General features: G+C 63.0%; 2 protein-coding genes across 2 annotated transcripts in view; both read right to left on the bottom strand.

Annotated features, from left to right (window-relative positions):
- LOC311443785 (protein Wnt-11b-like) overlaps positions 1–20,178 on the bottom strand; it is a 132,207-nt gene that overhangs the window by 99,863 nt on the left and 12,166 nt on the right. The window lies entirely within an intron of this gene.
- On the bottom strand, positions 61–20,040 carry NALF2 (NALCN channel auxiliary factor 2). The gene is made up of 3 exons (XM_084535105.1): positions 18,908–20,040; positions 7,178–7,349; positions 61–6,725 (listed from the first exon to the last, which is right to left on the bottom strand). The coding sequence occupies exons 1-3, from the start codon at positions 19,655–19,657 to the stop codon at positions 6,325–6,327; spliced, it is 1,323 nt and encodes a 440-aa protein (XP_084391231.1). The 5' UTR covers positions 19,658–20,040; the 3' UTR covers positions 61–6,324.

Genomic DNA, 20,178 nt, shown 5'->3' with positions numbered 1-20,178 from the left:
GGGGGCCGGGCGCCCGACCTGCGCATCCCGAGGCGAAGCACAGAGAGAGGGAGCAGGAGGTTATCATCAATTCTTAACATTTTATTTCTTTACTGGGTTAAACAAGGGGCGGAGAAAACCTCTGCCCCAAAATACAACAGAACTGAAAGCATTACAGGTACAGAGACTATTGAACACAGAGAGTAGTAGGATAATATTTTTAATACAACTGAATTATAGCATGGTTTTGTGTTTTTGTTTTTGTATTTTTTTTTTGTTTGTTTTTTGTCAAACCATTTTGGAAAATAAATGTAATAGGAACTAGTGCAAAAAAGTTCTAAACATGAAGCACAGTGTATAAAATGGCATAAGAAAACTGTCCCCTCGAGGACACAGTCACTTTCTTATGACAGAGGGGAGAAAGAGAAACAGAAGGGGGGTGGGAACAGAGAGGGAGGGTCAGGAAGGCAGAGGAAGAAAGCTGGAAAGAAAGAGAAACCGGGCAGGGGGATTAGAAAGAATATTTTGACTTCAGCAGTATGGTTTGTTGGTTTTTTGTTTGTTGTTTTTTTTTTCACCTCGCCACCGCGTACTGTAAAAGGACCTTTTGGTAGGTCTGAGCTCTGTAACCACCACCATTTCACAAGCACTTGAGAAGGGTTCGGTCACCAGCAGCCCTTTCTGCCCGCACCCAACGGTGTCCCCGCGCGGTCCCCCCGCGCCCCGTCCCCCTGCCCCGTGCCGGGGCGCTGCGTTTGGGGCTCTCTCCTCCTTTGCAGTGCTCTCCCTTCAAATGGTTCTCGTTGAAGCGTGGTGTTTGCTTTTCCCCATGCACACACGCTCTGCGGTATCCCTGCCGGACCAACGGGTTTAATTCCTTCCAAATTTAAACTCCCATGAACATGTGGGAATATCTCCGGGGTTGAAGGCTTCCCATCGCTGCGACGGCTGAATGCTTTGGAGGCTAGAAGGAGCTGGATTCAGTTTGGTTTGGAAAAGAAAACAGAGCTTGCTCAGAGGGCTGGCTGGGGGCACCCGACACCAGCTGAGGACCCAGAGGAGAAGGGAGGCTGCCCTGCAGGCAGCAGCACCTCGGCGTCAGTTCCCCGTCGGGAATATCCCCAAGCAGCTCCCAAGGTGCGCCGCCCCGCGCCGAGGAGCCCCGCTGGGGAAGGAAGCTCTCCAGTTCGCTTTCAGCACCGCGCCGCTCAGCCCGAGAAACTGGCTGGGTGCTATTTTGAGGAGAGCTGGTTGGAATTCCTCACAAATTGCTATTCTCTCCGAATCCGCTGCCACCAGTTCCAACTGTGCGAGCAGAAAAAGTGTGATTGATTTTTTTTATATATATATTTTTTTTTGTTTGCGTTTTGTTTTTTTTGAAAATGAAAGGTTTTGTGGGAAAGGGCTGTTCTTGATGCATTTCTCAATTTGAAAAAAAAATCGGTCATAATTATCAATATGGCTTGTTTTGACAAGTTTCAAAATTAAAAAAAGAAAAAAGAAAAAAGAAAAAAAAACCTCTCTGGCTTGAAATGGCTTTTTGTTTTGCAACTCGAGCACGTCCCGTTCCCCCCCAAAAAAAATACATTTAAAAATGGTAAAACCAAACCCAAATTTCATGAGCCAGAACCAATTAAAAAATAATAATGATAATTGTGGGGGGAGTTTTGGTTTACAACAGGCAAGGTTGCAGACTGCCCGGCCTGCAGGAGGATCGCCGTAAAATGCTGTTCTGAAGGTTGAGGGGGCTGGAACCTGCTCCTGACTGTGTTTTGAGGAACTGGGGCAGGTCTGCAGCTGCCCCACGCTCAGCTGCACCAGGAGGCAGGGACCCAGGGCTGCCGGCGAGGCTGGGGGGGTCCTGGGCACAGCCCCCCGGGGCAGTGCCGCGGGTCTGATCTGCTCCTCGTTCCCCAGGTCGGGACACGCAGCATGGAGCTGATGGGGGATCAGGGAACGAGGCAGCAAGAGCAGGTCCTAAAGGATTTAAACCCAAGGAAACGGAGCTAGGGGGTTTGGGAAAAACTGGCAATGGGAACGTTCCCTCGCACAGCTGCCACCATCCTGTCCTGCACGGGCAGCGAGAAGCCCGAGGACCCAGCTACACCCAGGCCTCCCCGGGCACCCCGTGGGCCGTCTCCTGTGCTTTGTGTGCAAGGAGCTGTTACAAAATCCCACAGCAATGCCCCCCGCAACGGTTCAGCTTTCTCCTAGGGGAACGCCAGCAGCTGGCCTGGCTCGGGGAGCTCGGCGCTTGGTTTGCAAACCCTGCCCGCACGCGGTGGCGGGAGGCACACGATGAGCAGGTTGGGAACAGAGAGATTAAACCCCAGCAACCTTTAAAAGGCATCATTTAAAAACAAAACAACATGATTTGCAAAGGGTTTAACCTTTGTGTGTGGATGCAGTGATTCCTTTGCCCCTTTGCTCCCCGCAGGGAGCAGAGCACGTCCTGCCGCGTGCCGCCCTCCTCACCCGCACCCCGCTCCCGGCCCCCCTGCAGCAATGTGCAGGGGTAGCAGCACCCACAGAGCCACACGGGGTGGAAAACACCCAGAAAAAAGCTGCTGAGGAGCTTTGCTCCCCAAACCCAGACTGAGCAGTGCTTGGGCAGGGCACGAGATGGACCTGTGAGAGCCCCCGAGCCCCAGGAGCGCACAGCAGGCTTCTGCTGGGAAGGGACAGGGGGACCACGACCTGGGCACCTTCCAGCCTGCAGCGGGTCGTTATTCACACCAGGATCTGCCCTCCCTCAGCTTTCGGATGTAACTTAAGGGAGATTTATACTGCTGTGGATAGAAATCCACAGGGCAGCTCAAGAAGCCTATAAACAAAATTGTTGGCCGCATTGCATAGGTTTTCACAGAGATTTTTGCCAAATCTATTTCTGTGCTGAGTTTGTCTCTGGGTTTCTATAGGCACTCCTTTCCGGGGTGGTAGCTGGGTGTCAGATTGTACCTTCTCACAAGCCGGAGCGTGACTTTTTGGGGGGTTAGAGGCCGACGTGACGTGGCTGAGGGCGATGCAGCGTTGGGCTGCGGGATGCCCCGTTTGCCCACCTCCCTTCCAGGCGCCGCGGGGCCGCCCGGGACGCAGCGACGTGGCAGCGGGCAGTGCCAGCGCCACGCCGAGCAGCAGATATCAGGGATTTTTCATTTTCCTTCTGTCTTTTCTAAAGGCAGGGCAGAGGAGCCGTCTCCCGGCATCGCCTGCAGTCCTGAGTGGCAGTGAATGAACTGCCCTGACATCTCCTATTGAAGCAAAGCAAAATGTGTTGAACAAAAACCATTTCAAGATGTTTTCTGAGTGTTGCCAAGTTACTCAACATGTTCTGCTTTAGTTGTCAGATGCTTTCAAAGCGATTTCCCTAACTCAGAGCACGAATGGTGAGGGCTCTCCCTGGGAATCTTTTGCCTGGGGCTACCATGGATCTGTATTTTCATAAGAAAAGGGCTCAAGTAATGATTAATCTTCACCAGAGGAAGCAGGGCCTTTCTTTGGGATTTTTCTTCAGTTATTTTTAATTAATTTGTACAACTGGCAGCTACATTAAAGTGCAAAACACAGGGCTGATGCTGCAGAGGGGCCGGCCACGGCCACCTTTCCCCCGCCGCCCGGGCTGCCCGCGAGCATCGTCCCGACACCGCGGTGGGCACTGGGAGAGGGAACGGGATCACTGGGCTGGAAGGGAAAGGAGAAAGCACCTGGGGTTCAATTCCCGGGAGGATGAGGGCATTTGGGGTGGGTGTTCCCCTGGGGGCTGCACCCGGAGCTGCTCTGCAAAGGGCCCCTCCTCGCCCCAGGCACGTCCGCGCCACGCTGCAGCGGGAGCAGCGCCAGCGGGATGGATGGGGGCAACGCCAGAGCCCCCTTCCTGGGCTCTCCTCCCGAGTAGCAAAGGGAGAGCCGATCGGGAGGCTTCCTGGAGTTGTAATGTCAGAGCGGGGAGAAGATTTTTATCTGACGGCCCCGTAATGATGGACTGCAACGTACACCGCTTCCAGCTGCTCCGTCCTGTTCTGTGAACAGCCTCGTCTGGATCCACTTAACGAGATTGGCAAAGTGTTGAATACAGCATATGGTGCCCTAAAACCACAGAACTTATTGACAGCAGCCCAGACTTGCTAAATAAAAGAACTCCTTCCAACAGCCTCGCTCTGTGAAGACTCAGCACTTTCCTTCCAGTCACACTAGGTAAAATCCCAGCCCCTGGGGCTGGCGCGGCCAGCGAGCCTCCTTGGGCCACCTGGGGCTGGCGGCTCCCTGCGCTCAGCACCCCGGGGCCGCCCGGGATCCACTCCTTTCCCGGCCCCGTGCCCCTCGCCGTGCTGTCCGCGGGCCGGGGGCTGCTTGGCCCCAAGCAGGCTGTGCGGCAGACAATGAGCAGGGCCGGTGAGTCAGGGCCGCTGGCTGACGCACCACCCGGGGCCGTTCCCTCCCGAGATGAGCCGCTGCGAGATCGGACGCAGCCTATCTCCCGAGGAGGCGCCTGGAATTAGCTTAACTCTTGGCAGCGCACGAAAAATCTAATTTCCTTCAGGACGAGCTGGATCCGGCCGTCTCGAGGCAGGCACGCGGCTGCGCTCCCTCCTTCGGTCTGGCCGTGGGCTCTCACCATTCCTCAAGGCAGCGGCACCACTCGATTTTCCAGCAACAAGCGCAGGAGCCGCGCTCCTGCTTGCTGAACCGCTGCGTTTCCAGGCTCCCCAACCAGTGCAAACTTGGCTGAAAATGTAGGGATGCTGTTAGGAACACCCAAACAGGAACTGCCCTACCTGCTCTGGGCAGCACCAGCAGCAAAATCAGCTCGGGATGCGCTCTGCTTCTTCCCCGAACGCGAGTTCTCCAGCCCGGTACCGATGCCAACGAGCTGCCGGGCTTCACATCCGCAGGGCTTTGGTCACAGGTAACTGGTGGCACCTGAACACCTCCCCGGAGCTCCGAGCTTCAAGGCAAAGCAGGCGTTGAACGTTCAGCTGCTTTTCAGAGCCTCTTTGGTCTGGAAATGGGCTGGAAATGTCGGGCAAGCAGTCTCTGTGCGCCCACCCCGGTGTTCGCCCCGTGCCCACGGGACCCCCTCTCGCCTCGGGTGACTGACGAGCGGCACCGTCCCCCTGGGGCCGCCCCGCGAGCAGATCCTGGTGGGTGGATGGAGAATTTGGGAATTTCTGAGCAGAGAGGGGAGCTGATGAACGGCTGGAAACGCTGAGCTCAGGTGAAAAGGAAAGAAGCGAGCTGATCCGGGCCGCACCAGCCAGCACCTTGCCCGACCGTGTCCCGCTGTCCCAGCTGGGCTCCTAGAAGGTTTCTGATCTGGGGCGCATCCAGTGATAGAAAGCAGTCGCGAGAACTCCCTTCCCCAGCTGGGCTTTATTAGCGCCTCTTCTTTGTGTGGGAGACCATCCCTACCAGCCAGATTTCGCCAGCCCTTCTGCCCAGTCCTTCTGCCATCCAGCAGATGATTTGCAGCCGCCGAGCAGGGACGGACGCCTTCGGAAGCCTTTCATCCAATTGTTACCACGCCTGATCCCACCACGAGCTGAAGACTCCCTCAGCTTCGCCTGCGCCCTGCCAGAGCCACGTCTCCCCGACTCCGCTCCGAGTCACGGGGAACGAGAGCGAGAGGTTTACACGAAACCATCGGGACGCTTCGCCAACGGGGGCACCGGGACGCCCCTCCCCACCTCCCCGAGCACGACCGGAGGGGCAGGTGGGGCCGTGGGGGACACCGGCCCCGTGGCGCAGCATCCTCCAGCCCCACCAGCAGCAGGAGGAGCCCGGCCAGCCCGCGCAGGGGCTGCCTTGCACCAGCGGGGGTTTTCCCCGGGGATGGGAAGGGAGGACGGGGATTTTCAGAGAGGTGCTGCCTCCATCCTGCCCGGCCGGGTGCGGGGCGTTGTGGACGGAGGAGAAATAGAAAAGGGGGGTCAGGCTGATTTCCAAACTCTTGGCATGTGGCTGGCGGGTGAGGTGCGGGCGCCCAAGGCACTCGCGGCGGGCGGCAGGGAGGAGCGCGGCAGCCCCGTGGGGCCACCTCCTGCGAGGGGGGGACCCCGTCCCCTCTGCTCCCTTGTCCCCTCTGCTCCTCTGAACCCCCTGCTCCCCCTGCTCCTGCGCCCGGCTGCTCCTGACCGAACCCTTCTCAAAGCCGAGTCCCGCAGCCCTGTGCGCATTAGAGACTCTTCATCACGGGGATGCCCCGCGGCGAGCAGCTCTTGGGGGGATGTGCGGGGGTGTGTGTGTGTGCGTCACCCCCAATCCCGTGCCTCCCATTGGAGGAATAGCATGTGCCCCCCTTCGTGGAAAAAGATCTGGCGTTCTCGGAGGTCGGCTCCCCCCTCCGTGTCACTCGTCCCGCGCCACGCTCTCGTCCAGGGCGGGCAGGGCCTCCAGGCTGAGCCCCCCGCCGCCGCTGTGCACGCTCGAGAAGGACACCATGGTGTGGAGGAGCATCAGGACCAGCACGCACAGCCTGAGCCTGCTGCTGCCCAGGCGAGACCCTGCGGAGACCGGCAGCAAGGACGGGGAGTGGTGGTACTGGTGGTACTGGTGGTGGTGGTGGTAGAGGTGGTAGTGGTTCTGCCGCTGGTGATGGAGGTGGGGGTCGTGGCGGTGGTAATGGAGCGACTCTGACGCCGTGGATTTGGGGGATGTGTTGTAGTTGCTGTCTGGGGGGTGGTCGCAGGAGTCCCATTGCACCTCGCAGCACTTGGCCTCCTCCTCGGGCAGCTGGGTCTCCAGCAGCCCTGCGGGAAGGGAGCAGGGGGTCAGCGGGGAGGACGAGGACGGCGAGCAGCGGGAGCGAGCACGGTGCCAGCCCCAGCACCGGCACACCCGGAGACCCCCAGCAGCTGCCACTGGTGGGACTGGTGCACAGGGAGGGACCCCGGCGCGGTCAGGGCTCCCCAGGCAGCACCCATCTGTCCTGGCCCTGCATCATCCCATCACCTCCAGCCCCCTCCCACTTTTTTAGGTTTCACTGGGCTTTTGTTTCCCGAGCTAAACCTGCCGCTCCCTCTCCGTGCAGCGCTTACATCTCACCCCAGCTCCACGTCTCGGCGCTCAGCACGCACTCGGTGCGTTTCTGCACCACGCCTCCCCCTCCTCTCCTCCCCAAAACGACCTCACAGCCTGGCAGACATCCTGCAAAGCCCTGCGGGCTCCCCAGCACCCACCCCTGCTCCCGCAGTGTCCTTACCCGTGCAGATGAAGCCAGGCAAGCCTCCGTAGATCAGCTCGTCGTTGTCCGGTAACACGAACGGGCACCTGGTCTGCACCTCCAGGCAGTATTGCTTGCATGGGATCCGGTGTCGGCACTGTTGTTGTGTCACGTTGAAATACTCGGAGCACAGCCAGGCCTTGTAGACAGCCTAGGGAAGGCACCGAGGGGGACGGGTCACCCACACACGCAGCGGGGTAGCACGAGCGCCGCGGAAAGCCCGGGGATTAGGGAAAAGGGAAGGGAAAAGGGAAGGAAAAGGGGAAGGGGAGGCCTCTTACCTCGCTTGGCTCACTTGGCAGAGCTCGTCAGCACACCCGAGCTACTCACTGAATACATCCAGCAATTCAAGGAGACCTTTAAAGCGTTAGGGGCCGCAGCACTGCTCTACCAAACCCAAACCACCACGAAAACAAAGCAAAGCGGCCGCAGGGGACTCGTGTCCCCCCCCCGGTGGGCACTGCTGCCGAGACCAGTGACCGAGAGCAGCGACGGAGAGCTTTGTGCACCACGTGCAGACGACCTGCCACTGCTCAGCCCCCTGCCCGCAGCACCCAGCTCCCCCCGAGGCACCCTGCACACCGAGATGTCCCCGTGAGCCATGGGACAGGCAGGGAGGGAGCAGCTCACGGGGCTCGTGCGCTCCCGTCCCGCTGCCTGCCCGGCAAAATTAAGGTCAGGTTGATGCCCACAGCCAGCTCCTAGCTCCCTGCGAGTCAGAGGGAAGGAGTTTCCCTCCTAAATGTGCTGGGATAAAGCCCCTGCTCCTCCTTCCCGAGGGGTTTGTATGTTCTGGAGGCTTCAAACCCATGACGTTTCCATATGATGTTTCCAAAACCCCCGCGTTTTCCACAGATCCTTATCTCCCTTTGTCTGGACCCTGGTGCTGTCTCAGGATTTGTGCTGGTTGGGAAATTCTTGGCAAGTTCTCTTTTTCTTTTTTTTTTTCTTTTCCTTTTTCCCCCTGGCAAATGCCCGTTCACAGACCCCCGCATTCCCACGGAAGCGTTGTTTTGGTGAAATTTTCATCAGAAAATTTAAATTAACGGGGGCCGGGCCGCAGCCCCCGGGGCAGTCAGCAGCCCCGCGGCCACGGCTTTCGGCTGGGATGTGGGAGCTGCAGCCGCAGCCCTGCTGTTTCTCTCTGGATGTTAATTATTCAGGCCGAGGGGAAGAGCTCCAGAGGAAGGCCTGGCTCTGGACGCAGACCGCGAGGACACGGCCAGGAGGGAGAGCCTGGAGCTCCAGTTCTGGATCTGCCTCTGCTGAGCTCATTCCCTGGGGCCGAGGAGGAGGGGAGCTGGGCAGGGAGCCCGGGGCGATCGCTTCCCCGACCCCGCTGCCTTCTCCTTTTCCCAAATCCCCTTCTCCAGGGCCTGGAGAGCAGCACTTTGTGGACTTCCCAACCAGCAGGGGCTCCCAACCCTGCCGAAACTGCCCGAGCCCAGGGCCTGGGGCTGTGCTGGGGCTGCACCGTGCCCACGGCCCCCCCAGCACCACCCACAGCACCCGGCTTTCGCTCCTCACCCCTGCTCGGGCAGGCAACACGCGGTGGGTGAGGCGGTGGGAGCAGCCTGGAGACGAGGTCGGATGGAGATGGGGACAAGAACTCATGGAGACGGGGACAAGGACTGATGGAGACGGGGACAAGGGCCGACTGGTGCCTCCAAGCGCAGAATTCGAATGGCCGAGGTGGGGAGGGATGAATTTCCCCCTCCAGTTTCCAGGATTACGAACGGGAGCCATTCACCGCCCCACGACCTGCCGAGGTGGATGCAGAATTTGCTGGGTAAAGCTTGGCGAGGTGCCTCAGGCCTTCAATCATCCCACAAACCATCCCTCTCCCTCCGTGTTTACACACTCCTGGTGTCCGGGGGTGCACCACGCTCCCCGTTTGGGCACAGCCCGGGCAGGCTCAGCCAATTTCCTCTCTCCGTGCCCGCATCCTGCTCGCATCCCCTCCGTCCTGCGCCTCCCCTCGCCACTCGTCCCCCGCAGCTTCCTCCTGCTCTTGCAGGGGACGCCTGAGGATTGAGGGCAGGAGGAGATTTACTCGCTGCCTGACTCACCGCGGAGAGCTCGCCCGTGCCTCCTCCTCGCTCTTTACCGTTTCTGGAGGAATTAAGCTGCCTTTTGATGGGCGTTTCCTCCTTTCTGCTTTGGGGTTTGGCTGCTCTCAGGATCACAGGATCAGACTCCCCAGCCGGGCCATGTGAGCACAACCGGCCCGGTCTCTAAAAACCTTCCCCAGAGTCCTTCTGTGTTCTCGGGATGGCTGCGCAGAACCACCTCCTGCTTTTTTCTTTGAAATAATTGGGCTGGGGGTGATGCCAGCACCTCGTGGACACCGGCACTGTCTGAACCACACTCCGGAGGCGCAGGGCAGGGATGGAGGAGCATCAAAAAGATGCAACAAAGCAACAAAGCAACAAAGCAACAAAGCTTTCCCCGCCGGGGCGGGCAGGGAGCAGCCGGCACACGCTGCCCAGCGAGCCGAGGGGTGGCGAGGGACAGGGAGCCACGGAGGGGCCGTAATCAGTGGTTACACCAGGTGCAGGGAAATTGGACGCTTTGAGAAACCCAGCGTCGGGTTTAGAGCTTGGCAAAGCTTCCCGGGGTTGCATTTAATTGCAGTAATATTGGGCTCTGTGGAGAAAGCCTCAGGGGCGGCTCTGCAGAACCATCCGGGAGTGTGCTGGGGTGGCTCTGCCCTGGAAGCTGCTCAGTGCTGCGCTCACGGCTCCTCTCCTCCTCCTCCTCCTCCTCCTCCTTCTCCTCCTCCTCCTCCTCCTCGACCCGGTGGCAGCTGCGTGGAGCTGGGGCCGTGCACACCCACGGGGCCACCGGGGACCCGGCGCCCGGCACCCAGGGCTGGCAGCAGAGCGTCTCCACCGTGGCCTGGGATGAGCATCTGGAGGGGCTGCGCCTCATTAATCTCGGACGCAGGGAAATGAGCGCTGCTAATGAGCCGCTCGGGCACCTCTCCAAGCTCTGGCACATCAGGATGCGGCGAGGGAGGCAGGCCACGTAAAGCAGGGGAGAGAAGAGCCCCCGTGGATGATGGCAGCGGATTAAGGGAACGCGAACGGCGCTGGCCGGCCCGGAGGAGTCACAAACACAACTGCAGCGCCCAATTACCGAAGGATTCAATTAGAGCCGCCTGCAACCCTGACATCAACGGCGCTGGGCTTTGGAAAGAGCAAGTTTTTTTTTTTTTCTCATGAGCCTTGCTCCGTGCCGTTCCAACATCCTATCTGCAACAGCTGGTTTTTTGGTAACTTGGATATTTCTGGAGCCGGGTCCCGGCTGTGCTGTCCCCGCCTTGCCCCTTCGCATGCTCCCCTCTGGGGCGCAGGGAAGAGGAAAAAACACAGCAGAACTGCGTGCGATCGCTCCTTTTTTCAGCGTTTTTACTTCTTTTTTTTTTTTTTTTTCTCCTTTCTATAAAGCTGCCTGGTGCCTGGTGATGACAGCGCTGGAGCCGGGCACCCTCCGTCTCACAGGGGGAAGGCGAGCAGGGGGCCGGCTCCTCGCCGCCCGCTGTGCCCAGCACCTAAGGGTGGCACCGACCTCGCCACGGGGGCCACCAGCCAGAAATAGGGTGGCCGGGGGGTGCTGGGGGGGAAGGGGGCAGCAGCAGGGCAGTGGGGGCATCCTCTTCCTCCTCCTCCTCCTCATCCCTGCCGTGCCCCTGGCTGGAGGCCGCCTTCCTCCACAGCATCCTAAATCCAGTCCCAACGCTGCTGACCTCTGTGGTTTCATGAAGAAACTCGTTTTTAGGGTCTTTGTTTTACCCCCCACAAGACGGGAACGAGGAAGCTACCTGAGAGCCCTCTCCTTCACAAATAGAGCCCCCTGAAAGCAAGCTCGAGACACAAGCGGCTCCCTGAGCTCATCTATGACAAAATTTTAAGAAAGCAGCCTTAGGGCACGAGTGCATCCCCCTCACCTGCTCAGACACCCCGCAGCCCTGCCTGCAGCACGTTCAGCTCGCTGCGTGGAGCTGGCAATGCAGAGAACGAGCTGCTGCACCTCTGTGCACACACACACACAAACCTTCAGCCAGGCAAGGGGGAAATGTGGGACGTTTCCCCCAGGAAAGCTGCTGGGCGCACAGGTCGGGGTTTTGGGGACAGGGCCCTGGCCGTACAGCTGCACCTGCTGCCCACAGGACAAACACGATGGCCATGGACATCCCCGCTGGGCACAGGGAGAGGAGCCCCAAAAACCACCCTGGGGCAGACAGAAGGGACCCTGGGCCCCTTCCCTCCCACCACAGCTCCCAGTTTGCCCAGTTTAGCTTTGCCACCATGGCCCCGTTGCCACTGGTATCCGGCCGCGTGCCCGCAGCCACCCTGCTCGGGCAGACCCCAGCCGGCTGCCGCAGGGGTTTGATCCCACACGGCCTCTTTGGAGCACCCAAATTCCCACCAAACCCCGGTTTAACAATGAAATGCCACCTTGGGGGCGCCGCGTTCCTCCTCCCGGCGGGGCCGGCGAGGGCTGGGAGCGCTCTGCCCGCCAGCCCCCCGAGCACAAAGGCCGAGCCCCGGCGCAGCCTACGTGATGTCGGCGGCGTGTTCAGTCCCCCCACATCCTGGCTCTGTCCTCTCTGCCCTGCGATTTTCTTCTGGCAGTCGACAGCCCACGCTTTGGACAGCGTCTGGGACAACGCGGCCCCAGTCTTGGTGGGCTGCCTGCAGGCGCTGCTGTAAAACAAAACGGATTGAATGTAAACAAAATGCACATTGAGGCCGCTGCTTATGGAAGCGGGCGAGGACTGGGCCCCATTGTGCCACAGGCTGCACGACACGGGCAGCAGACAGACCCCGTCCTGAGAAACTTCTGGCGCGCACAGACCCGAGAGCAAAGGCGGCGAGCGCCCGCGCTCCCACGCAGAGCCAGCGGGGCGAGAGGGGCGGCTGTAAATCCCCGGAGCTGCTTTCTGCCCTGCTTTTGGAGAGGCGTTTTGGCCAAGCTTGAGAGGGTTTGTCCCCTCTGGACGGGAGGGCACGGCGTGAAGGTATGCGTGGGAAGGGGCAGCCAGGATGGGACGCGGCCAGGGGGCAGGGAGCAGCCAGGGCCCTGCCGCTCTCAGCAGGGGCAGGGGCACCCTGGACGCCTGGGGGTGAGCCCAGCAGGGTGTGCTGGTGAATTGGGGGATGGAGGGGTGGGAGATGCCCGGGTGGAGCGGCACTGCCCCATCCAGATGTGCCAAACCCCAGCAGGTAGTCCCCAGCCCAGCGCCTGGTCCGGGTGCACCCGTCCCATCCCAAAAATCAGAGCCTGAGTGACTCCCAGCACCCACGCAGGGCGCAGTCGGATGCCACAGGACATGGATGAGCGATGGGATTACCCCGGAGCAGTGCCTGGGAGGCTCCAGCAGCTCCTGGGGCACGGTGCTGCCTGCAGGAGGAACCCAAGGACCGCGAACTAACGGCACCGGGCCCTGCCTGGCCCTGGCGAGGGCACACTGGGGATGGCGAGAGCTGGAAGAGCAGCACAAGTCAAATGGTGACTGGGACCTGGCTCCAGAGCGGCACTTCCCTGAGCAGCTAAACCCAAAATGCTGCTTGGATGCGGAAATAACGGCCCCGAGGAGAAAACGTGGTCAGGGAGAGGGGATGCGCCCCCAGTGCTGCCATCCCTCGGGGGCTGCGGCGTGTCCAACGCAAGCGAAGCCTGCAGGGTGTGGAGAACCAAGAGCAGCACCCCGAGCACAACCCCTGGGGGCTCCGAGCTGGGGCACGAAGCCCGGGGAGGGTTTGGGAGCTGCCCACCAGCAGGCACCTCCTGGCAGTGCCTGGAGTGCCCCAGCTGCAGGCGCAGCCCCCTGCCACCTGCCAGCCCCCCGCTAAAAAGTGACGAAAGCTGAGTAAAAAGTGCTTAAAGCCGAGTAAAAAGGGATTAAAGCCGAGTAAAAAGGGATTAAAGGCAGCCAGGAGGACGCAGACGGTTCCGACAGAGCCGGGGCAGACGCAGCCATCAGGTGCCCGCGATCCATCAGAGGCGCTGGAGGAATTCACCCCCGTCAGATACGGCTGCAGCCAGGGCTCCAAAGCAGATTAAACATTGATGGGGCTAATGAGAACATCCTGTTACATTAGGAGGGATATAAAAAAATAAAGGCGAGACACTTCAGTGCCACAAGCCATCAATTACCCACAGCTGGAGCCTGAAGAAGTTTCTCCAGCACTGCGGGGTCTCTGCGGCGAGGGCACGGCGGAGCAGGGCGCACAGCACGAGGCAGGGTTCAAGGAGACACCTCAGCCTCACGCCGTGTCTCCGGGGGGAATTGGGGTTGGAAGTGCCCTGCCCAGGCACAGGCTGAGCCAGAAGCGGCTCGGAGCAAGGGGAAACCCAAATCTCCCCAGCACTGCACGAGGATTCGTCCCCTGCTGCGCCCAACGGAGGTGGCTCCGAGAAGGGCAGCGGAGGGAGAAGCCCAGCCAGGTGCCACCAAGGCCAAAATCAACCCAAACGACTTCGTAATCACTGAGTGGCCCCGTTAATTGCATCTCCTGACACTGCCAGGCACGGAGGCGCAGTGAGCTCCGGTGGGGACCCCGAAACAACAGAAGGAGCCCGGGGAGGTGAGAAGAGGGGCAAGAAATGAGCAAAACTCACCGCAGAGAAGAGCCTGCCAGCAGCCCCGAGGGGATGGTGTGTGCCCTGAAGAGCCCACGACATCTCCCCAGCCCCGGTGGGATCCAGGCAGCAGCCGCTGGTGGCTGGTGGGGGTCTCTGCGTGATGCCAGGGGCTCGGGCTTTGAAATCCTCAGCGTTTCCAAAGGAAAGAGAAATTGTTTGCCAAAACTTTGCACATCGCCTGCAGGCTGCAGCCCGCACAGCCTCTGGAAGGGGACTTGCAGCGAGGGTCCCCAGCCCCACGCCTCAGCAGGAGATGGGGGAGGCCAGGACCTGCACCCAGGGGCAGCTCCTCCTTCTTAGCCAGCACCAGGAGCTCGCCGGGGCAGGGCGCTGGCACGCCGAAGCCTTTCCAGGTGGTGCCTTCACGCTGCCTTTTGCCACCCGTGCTCACACCAGAATTTGGAGGAGCCCGCACTGGCTGCGTGCATCCAGGCTGCTCCTCCACCTGACGGCCCCCAGACCTTAGAAAAGGCCACGGGGAGAAGTAAAACCTAAAAAGCGATGAGGAAGGAGAACGGGGCCAGGCTCGGGCAGGAGTTGCTCTGCTGGGGGCCTCAGCCGGCACCGCGCCCCCTGCCCACCCTGCCCCGTGTGGCCAGCTGGCTCCTGCTCCCCCGGGCAGCCTCCGTGTCTCATTCATGGATTTGCTGTCCCTGAGTCATTGCCCTTCAAACGACAGCGGAGCCCGGCCTCCTCTGTGCAGAGCCAGGCATGAGCCGCATCCTAATGCCTCCCGCTGACGGCAGGAACAGCCCCCGGCAGCCCAGGTGCATCCTGCCCGCTGCCAGCGGAGGGAAAACCCCGCGGGGCAGCGCTACGAGGTGCCCCCGCTGGCTTTGGGGCTGCAGGAGAAGCCTGCTTGGTTGCAGGGTGCTTCAGAGGCACGGGGTGGGTGCAGCACCCTGGGGTGCCGGAGCGGCTCCGGGCTGCGTGGCGACCCCGCAGACGAGGACAGGAGCTCCGAGGTGATGCTGCCAGGATCCTTTGTGCCAGCACACATCGCACAGCACCTAGGGAATCACGTAGGGCAGCAGCCTGACGAGCTGTCCCCAATCCGGGCCCCCCGGGCACCGCGCTGCGCCCTGCCTGCCGCCTCCTGGCGCTGGCAGCGAGGCCGCTCCACCAGCTCACCGTAAATACAGGCTGCCGAAAACGCAGCCGTGCCCACCGGCTGCCTGCAGCCCTACAGGCCCACGGCACGCTGGACGCCTTCCAAAACCCATCGGTAGCTGCTGAAGGATCGCCCCACGGCCCTCGGGCCGGAGCTGCAGCCCTCGCTCGCTCCCCGCGCCCCATGGGCACGGACGTGCTTCCCTTCGGCACCGCTGGTGAACGCAGACGAGGTCTGATGGACACACACACCGCTGGCAGCCGGCAGGCAAACACCACCGAAACCATCAGCAAAACCCCCCCTGTTTGCACGGAACAACAGCTCCTTCCCTTTCCGGCTTTGCTGTCCTCCTTCCAGAAGCCGGTGCCCATCTTTGATCGTTTTTGGGGTGAAGGCACGCTGCTTTCCTGGCGGTTTTCAGCCCAGCCTCGCCATCCCTGTGGATGCAGGGAGAGCCCCGTGGCAGGGCGGCACGGCGCAGGGGTGATGGGCTCTGTGGCAGCCTTGTACCTGGAGACCCACCCAGGACCTAAAATCCACTGGGAACTTCACCGGGCAACACCGAGACCTAAAAGCTGAGCCTGCTGCCGCTGCCTTGTACATGGGACCAGCCTCTGCCTCCCACCAGCGCTGCCCAAAATCCTGGGGAGCAAAATCCTGCCCTGCCACGCACCCAAAGGGGTCCCTGATGTGGGTAACGGGGAGATCAGGGCGGGGAAGGAGCCCCAGGCAGGGCCGCAGCGCGATGCAACAGCCGCCGGCCCGAGCAAACAGAGGAGCGCTGGTAATCTAATCAGGGCTGAGACGCTACAGGTCCTGTCCAGCCTGCCCTTCCCAGCCCAGCTCCCTCCTGTCAGCCCTTCTCTCCCCGCTGCTTTGTTTCCCGCAGCCTAATGAGGCCTTAATTCACCAGCCGTGGTCCCATAGATCTTTATTTGCCCGGCTAAGGCCGGGTTTGCGCTTCCAGGAGCGCTCTGCGCAGCGGCTGTGGGCTGAGGGAGGCAGCACAAGCACAGAGCCTCCGGCTTTAAAGCCACAAAGCCCTGACTGCGTGGCAGCCGAGCTGCAGGCGACGCTGGGCTTCGTCAATTTGGGAAGAGAGGGGAAGAGGAGGAGAAAACCAGCCCCAAGCACCAGGCGGGGCAGCAATTTGAAGGAATTGGGATCTCCTGCCATGCTTCATCACGCATGGACAGAGCCCGCTGGTTGCGTGCCCGTGTCCTGGGCTTCCCCCGGGACATTTGGCCACAGCTTTGCCACCAAACCCCACCGAGCACACAGCACCACAGGGCAGAACGTGCAGCGTTGTTCAGCCTTCGGGCAGCAATCACAAACCCAGGGCGCTTTAAAGCTCCCGCCCGCCGGCTCTTCCCGCGCAGCCCCCGCTAAGCCCCGGGAGGCTGGGGGAAACCAGGCCAAAAGGGGGGGAAACGAGGCCAAAAGGGGGGGGGAAACGAGGCCAAAAGCTCACGGCCACAGCACCGGGCCAGGCTGCTGGCGGCCTCAAGTCACAGGAGAGGAGAAAGCTGTGGCTGTCAGCTGGGAGAGCCGAAAGCAAAGCGCCCCAGCGCGCAGGGAATCGCCTCAAACAAGCGCCCTGCTTCCAGCGGGCACCGCAGCGAGGGCTGGGGTCGACGCCTGCAGATTCGGGCGCCCACGCCGGAGGATTTGGGCCCCGGGGAATGCCTCGCGGGTCGCCTGCTGCTGGCGGCCTCCTGTTGCTTCCCAAGTGGCGCCTGTGGAGCCGCGGCGCTGCCGCTCGCAGATGCTCCATGGAGGCAACCGCGAATGTGAGCAGGGCGCGAGCCGGGAGCGGTGCCGCACGCCTCGCAGCTGCCAGCTCCAGCTTCGCGGCTCCCCAGCTCGTTTCCTGCCTTCCCACCACGGCTGCTCACGGCCCACGGGCACCCGAGGGAGACTCGTCCACGCAGGGCTCTGTTTCTGGCTGCCTTGGAGTCCCCTGAGCCCAGCTGAGGGTTTTCTGCTCCGTGTGCTGCTCTCTCCAGGTCTCTGTGCTGGGGTCACGCAGCTCAGACTCGGCGGGGATGGATGCGAGGGCTGGAGGGCGCGGGGAGCTCTGCCCCAAAACCCACCTTGTCTATTTGGGCTCCTTCCCCTCTCCCGAAAAGCCACCACCACCAACCTCTCCCTCCTCTGCTCTCCCCTCAACACCAGTGGGCAACTGCTGGGTGTTGCCTTCAGCCTGACCCCGTGGGACCCCCACGAGGGCTGCCACTAGCCCACGTGGCCACGAGCCCTTCCTGGAGCCCGCTCCATCCCCCCCAGCTCCTCCTGCTTTCTGCCGAGCCCACCCGGCACCAGAGCACGAGATCCGGGGCCAGCAGTCGCCACCGCCCGCACGCACGGGAGGCGCACAGCACGCTCAGCCCCTGCCGGAGCCGGGTTGCTTCATTCAGCACCCAGATGCGGTCACGGGAGCAGAGCAGCGGCACCAAAGCCAGCTACTACGTAGCTCCGAAACCGCAGGGGGAATTTGGGCGAGCAGATTGTAATTACCTGCCTTGGCGCCGGCCCAGCACGCCAGCGCCAGCTCCTTTCCCGAAACGGTTCCGTGCGGGAGCGGCGCAGAAACGCGGTCCTGAGAGCCGGGGCCAGCACCTCGCGGCCGTGCCCTTGGTGAAAGGCAGGCCCCGTGTCCCCAGCGCCGTGCCGGGGGGAGAGCACGGCCCCGAGCTGCCCGTGCACCCCTCCAAACTCTGCCGTTAAAGCAGCGCCCGAGCCCTGCCCGGGGAGCAGGGGACGCTCTGCAGGCAGCCCTCTCGGGGCGGCGCACAAGGAGAGCGCCTGGCTGCGAGGCACGGCGCTGCCTCTCCAGCACACGGCTCCGGGAGAGGTTTAATTACGGAGCCATCATGCTTCCCGGAGGCTGCGTGAGGAGGGAGGTGGCAGGGGCGAGCCGGGCGGCCGCGGGGAGCCGCGGGGTTGGGGGACAGAGCCTGTGCCACAAGGGGTGCAAAGCAGCACCGAGCGGGAGCGCCCTGGGGAGACGCACGGCTGCGCTGCTTGCTTTTGGGAAGAGGCAGCACCGGGCTGAGGTTTGATCCGTGTGGTGCTGGGGAAGGCAGCCCCGCAGCTGTAGGAACACGAAGAGCTCCCCGAGTGCCTGCTGACACCGCGCTGCTCCGAGCTCTCCCCTCCGCTGGGCAGAGCAGGGCACGGGGACAGCGGGGACAGCTGCTGGAGGAGCGCATCGGGGCACCGCGAGCCCTGCCGGCACCGGGGCAGATCGGGGGGCACCCCCAGGGCGACCCACCGGGGCTGGGGGTGCCGGGGGAGGCAGATCCCAGCTCACCATCTCCCATCTCCCTGGGGCACAGGGATAAAAGGGCTGCAAAAGGGCCGCGTGCCCGCCGTGCCCCTGGGGAGGGGGCTGCAGCTCCTTGGTTCATCTCAGGTCAGCGCTGACCCTACAGCCTGGATTAATGCTGTCCGGGCAGAGCCCTGGGCTGCCCCGGCGCCGCGCAGAGCTCCTCTCTGCAGGCCAGAGGCGGCGGTGATGGCCTCACGGTGTCGTGTTTGGAGGCTCTGCCTTCAAGCCTGCTTGCCCTGCCCTGCCCGAGCCCTGTCCCAGGACTCTGGTCCTGTCCCCAAGCGCTGCAAGCCCTTGGGTTTGGGCAGCGCAGGGAGCGTGGCTCCACCCGGCACGGGGGCAGGAGGGTTGTGGAGCCCCCAGCACCCCGTCCTCCTGCTGCCAGGAGCTCCGGGGCCGTGAGCAGTTCCTGTGCCTTGTCCCCTTCACCCACCTCTGCCTCCTCCACCGGGTTTTCGGGCCTGTTTGCCTGCGTTAGAGGCCTGTGGGGCTCCCAGGACGCCGGGGAGAAGCGCCACGGGGAGAGGATGCCCACGGGGATGGCCAAGGGTGGCCGAGCACCCCGGGGGCCGCGCGCTTCGCCTCCAGCCCCACACCGCACCGCGCCCCCTCGTACCTTGCAGTCCCTCACGCAGGATCTGACCGAGTACTCGTCCGACTGCAGGTATTTCTCCAGCAAGAGGTCGAACTCCTCGTATTTTTCCTGAGCGTGTTGGTCCAGCCGCTGGTACGCCTGGACGCAGCTGCTGCACGCCTCCCCGCCCAGCGCCCCGGCCGCCGCCGCCGCCACCAGGTCCAGCATCAGGTTGTCCAGGCTGCAGTCCAGGCTGTCGGGGCCGGCCATCTCGCGCAGCAGGTCCCAGATCGTGTAGCTATCGCAGAAGGAGAGGTTCAAGTTCCCGAAATACGCCTGCAGCAAGCTCCTGGGCGCCGGGGCCGTGCCCGCCAGCTGCCCGCCGGCGAAGGAGCCCAGCAGGCGCTGCAGCGAGCCCAGGCGAGCGCAGGCCGAGTCCAGGTCGCCGCGGGGAGCGGGGCACGGCCCGGGGGCTGCCGGCGGCCGGCTCAGGTTGCCCACGAAGGCCTCGCAGCCCCCCCCGGCCCCGCTCTCCTCCGCCTCCCCCAGCGCCCTGGGCCCGCGGCCCCGCGGCCTCCCGGCGCCGCTCCGCTCCCGGGCGCGCAGCTTGGCGGCGGCGGCGCAGAGCCAGAGGTGGTCGGAGAGGAGCACGGTGAAGAAGAGCAGCGAGGCCAGCGACAGCCGCCATTTCTGCGCCCGCTCGGGGTCGGCCGCCGGCTTGTCGCTGCGGCGCGGGGCGCAGCACACGGCCCCGCCGCCCCCGCGGGGGGACAGCCAGGCGCCGCGGATCATGGCGAGGCGGCGGCGGCGCCCGGCGGGCCGGGGGGACGCCGAGGGGCGCCGAGGGCCGGCCGCGATGCCGGTGCCGCCGCCGCCGCCGCCTCCTCCTCCGCCTCTCCCCCCCGCCGCCGCCACCGCCGCCACCGCCGCCCCAGCCCCGGCCCCCGGCCCGCCGGCCGCGCCATGCCGCGGCGGGGGGAGGCGGCGCCGCGCCGCACGCTCCGCACCGGCGGCCGGGCTCGCCGCGGGGGCATGCCCCGCTGCCGGCCCCGCTGCCGGCCCCGCTCCCGGCGCCGCTCCCGCTGCCGCTGCCGCTGCCGGGGCCGGGGCCGCTGCCGCCGCCTCACGCCGCTCTCCGCCGGCCCCGCGGCTGCCCCTGCTGCCGCCCGCCGCCGGGCGCCATGGGCCGCCGGCCTCACGCCGTCGCCATCTTCGGCCGCGCCGCCGGCACCTGGAGGGGCTGCGCCTGCGCCACCGCCACCGCCACCGCCACCGGCACCGGCACCGCCGGGCCCCCCCTGCACGCAGCGGGG

This window comes from Aythya ferina, assembly GCF_964211825.1.
Source record: "Aythya ferina genome assembly, chromosome: 13".
Taxonomy (NCBI): domain Eukaryota; kingdom Metazoa; phylum Chordata; class Aves; order Anseriformes; family Anatidae; genus Aythya; species Aythya ferina.
The sequence above is the reverse complement of the archived record's forward strand: the minus strand, read 5'-3'. Positions and strand labels throughout refer to the sequence as shown.

Coding starts and splice junctions, on each gene's coding strand:
- NALF2 (XM_084535105.1), bottom strand. CDS start 19,657: ATGATCCGCGGCGCCTGGCTGTCCCCCCGCGGGGGCGGCGGGGCCGTG. Junction 7,350..18,907: donor CCTGCGTGAGGGACTGCAAG/GTACGAGGGGGC, acceptor TGCCTTCCCTAG/GCTGTCTACAAGGCCTGGCT. Junction 6,726..7,177: donor GCCTGGCTTCATCTGCACGG/GTAAGGACACTG, acceptor CCCTTCCCGCAG/GGCTGCTGGAGACCCAGCTG.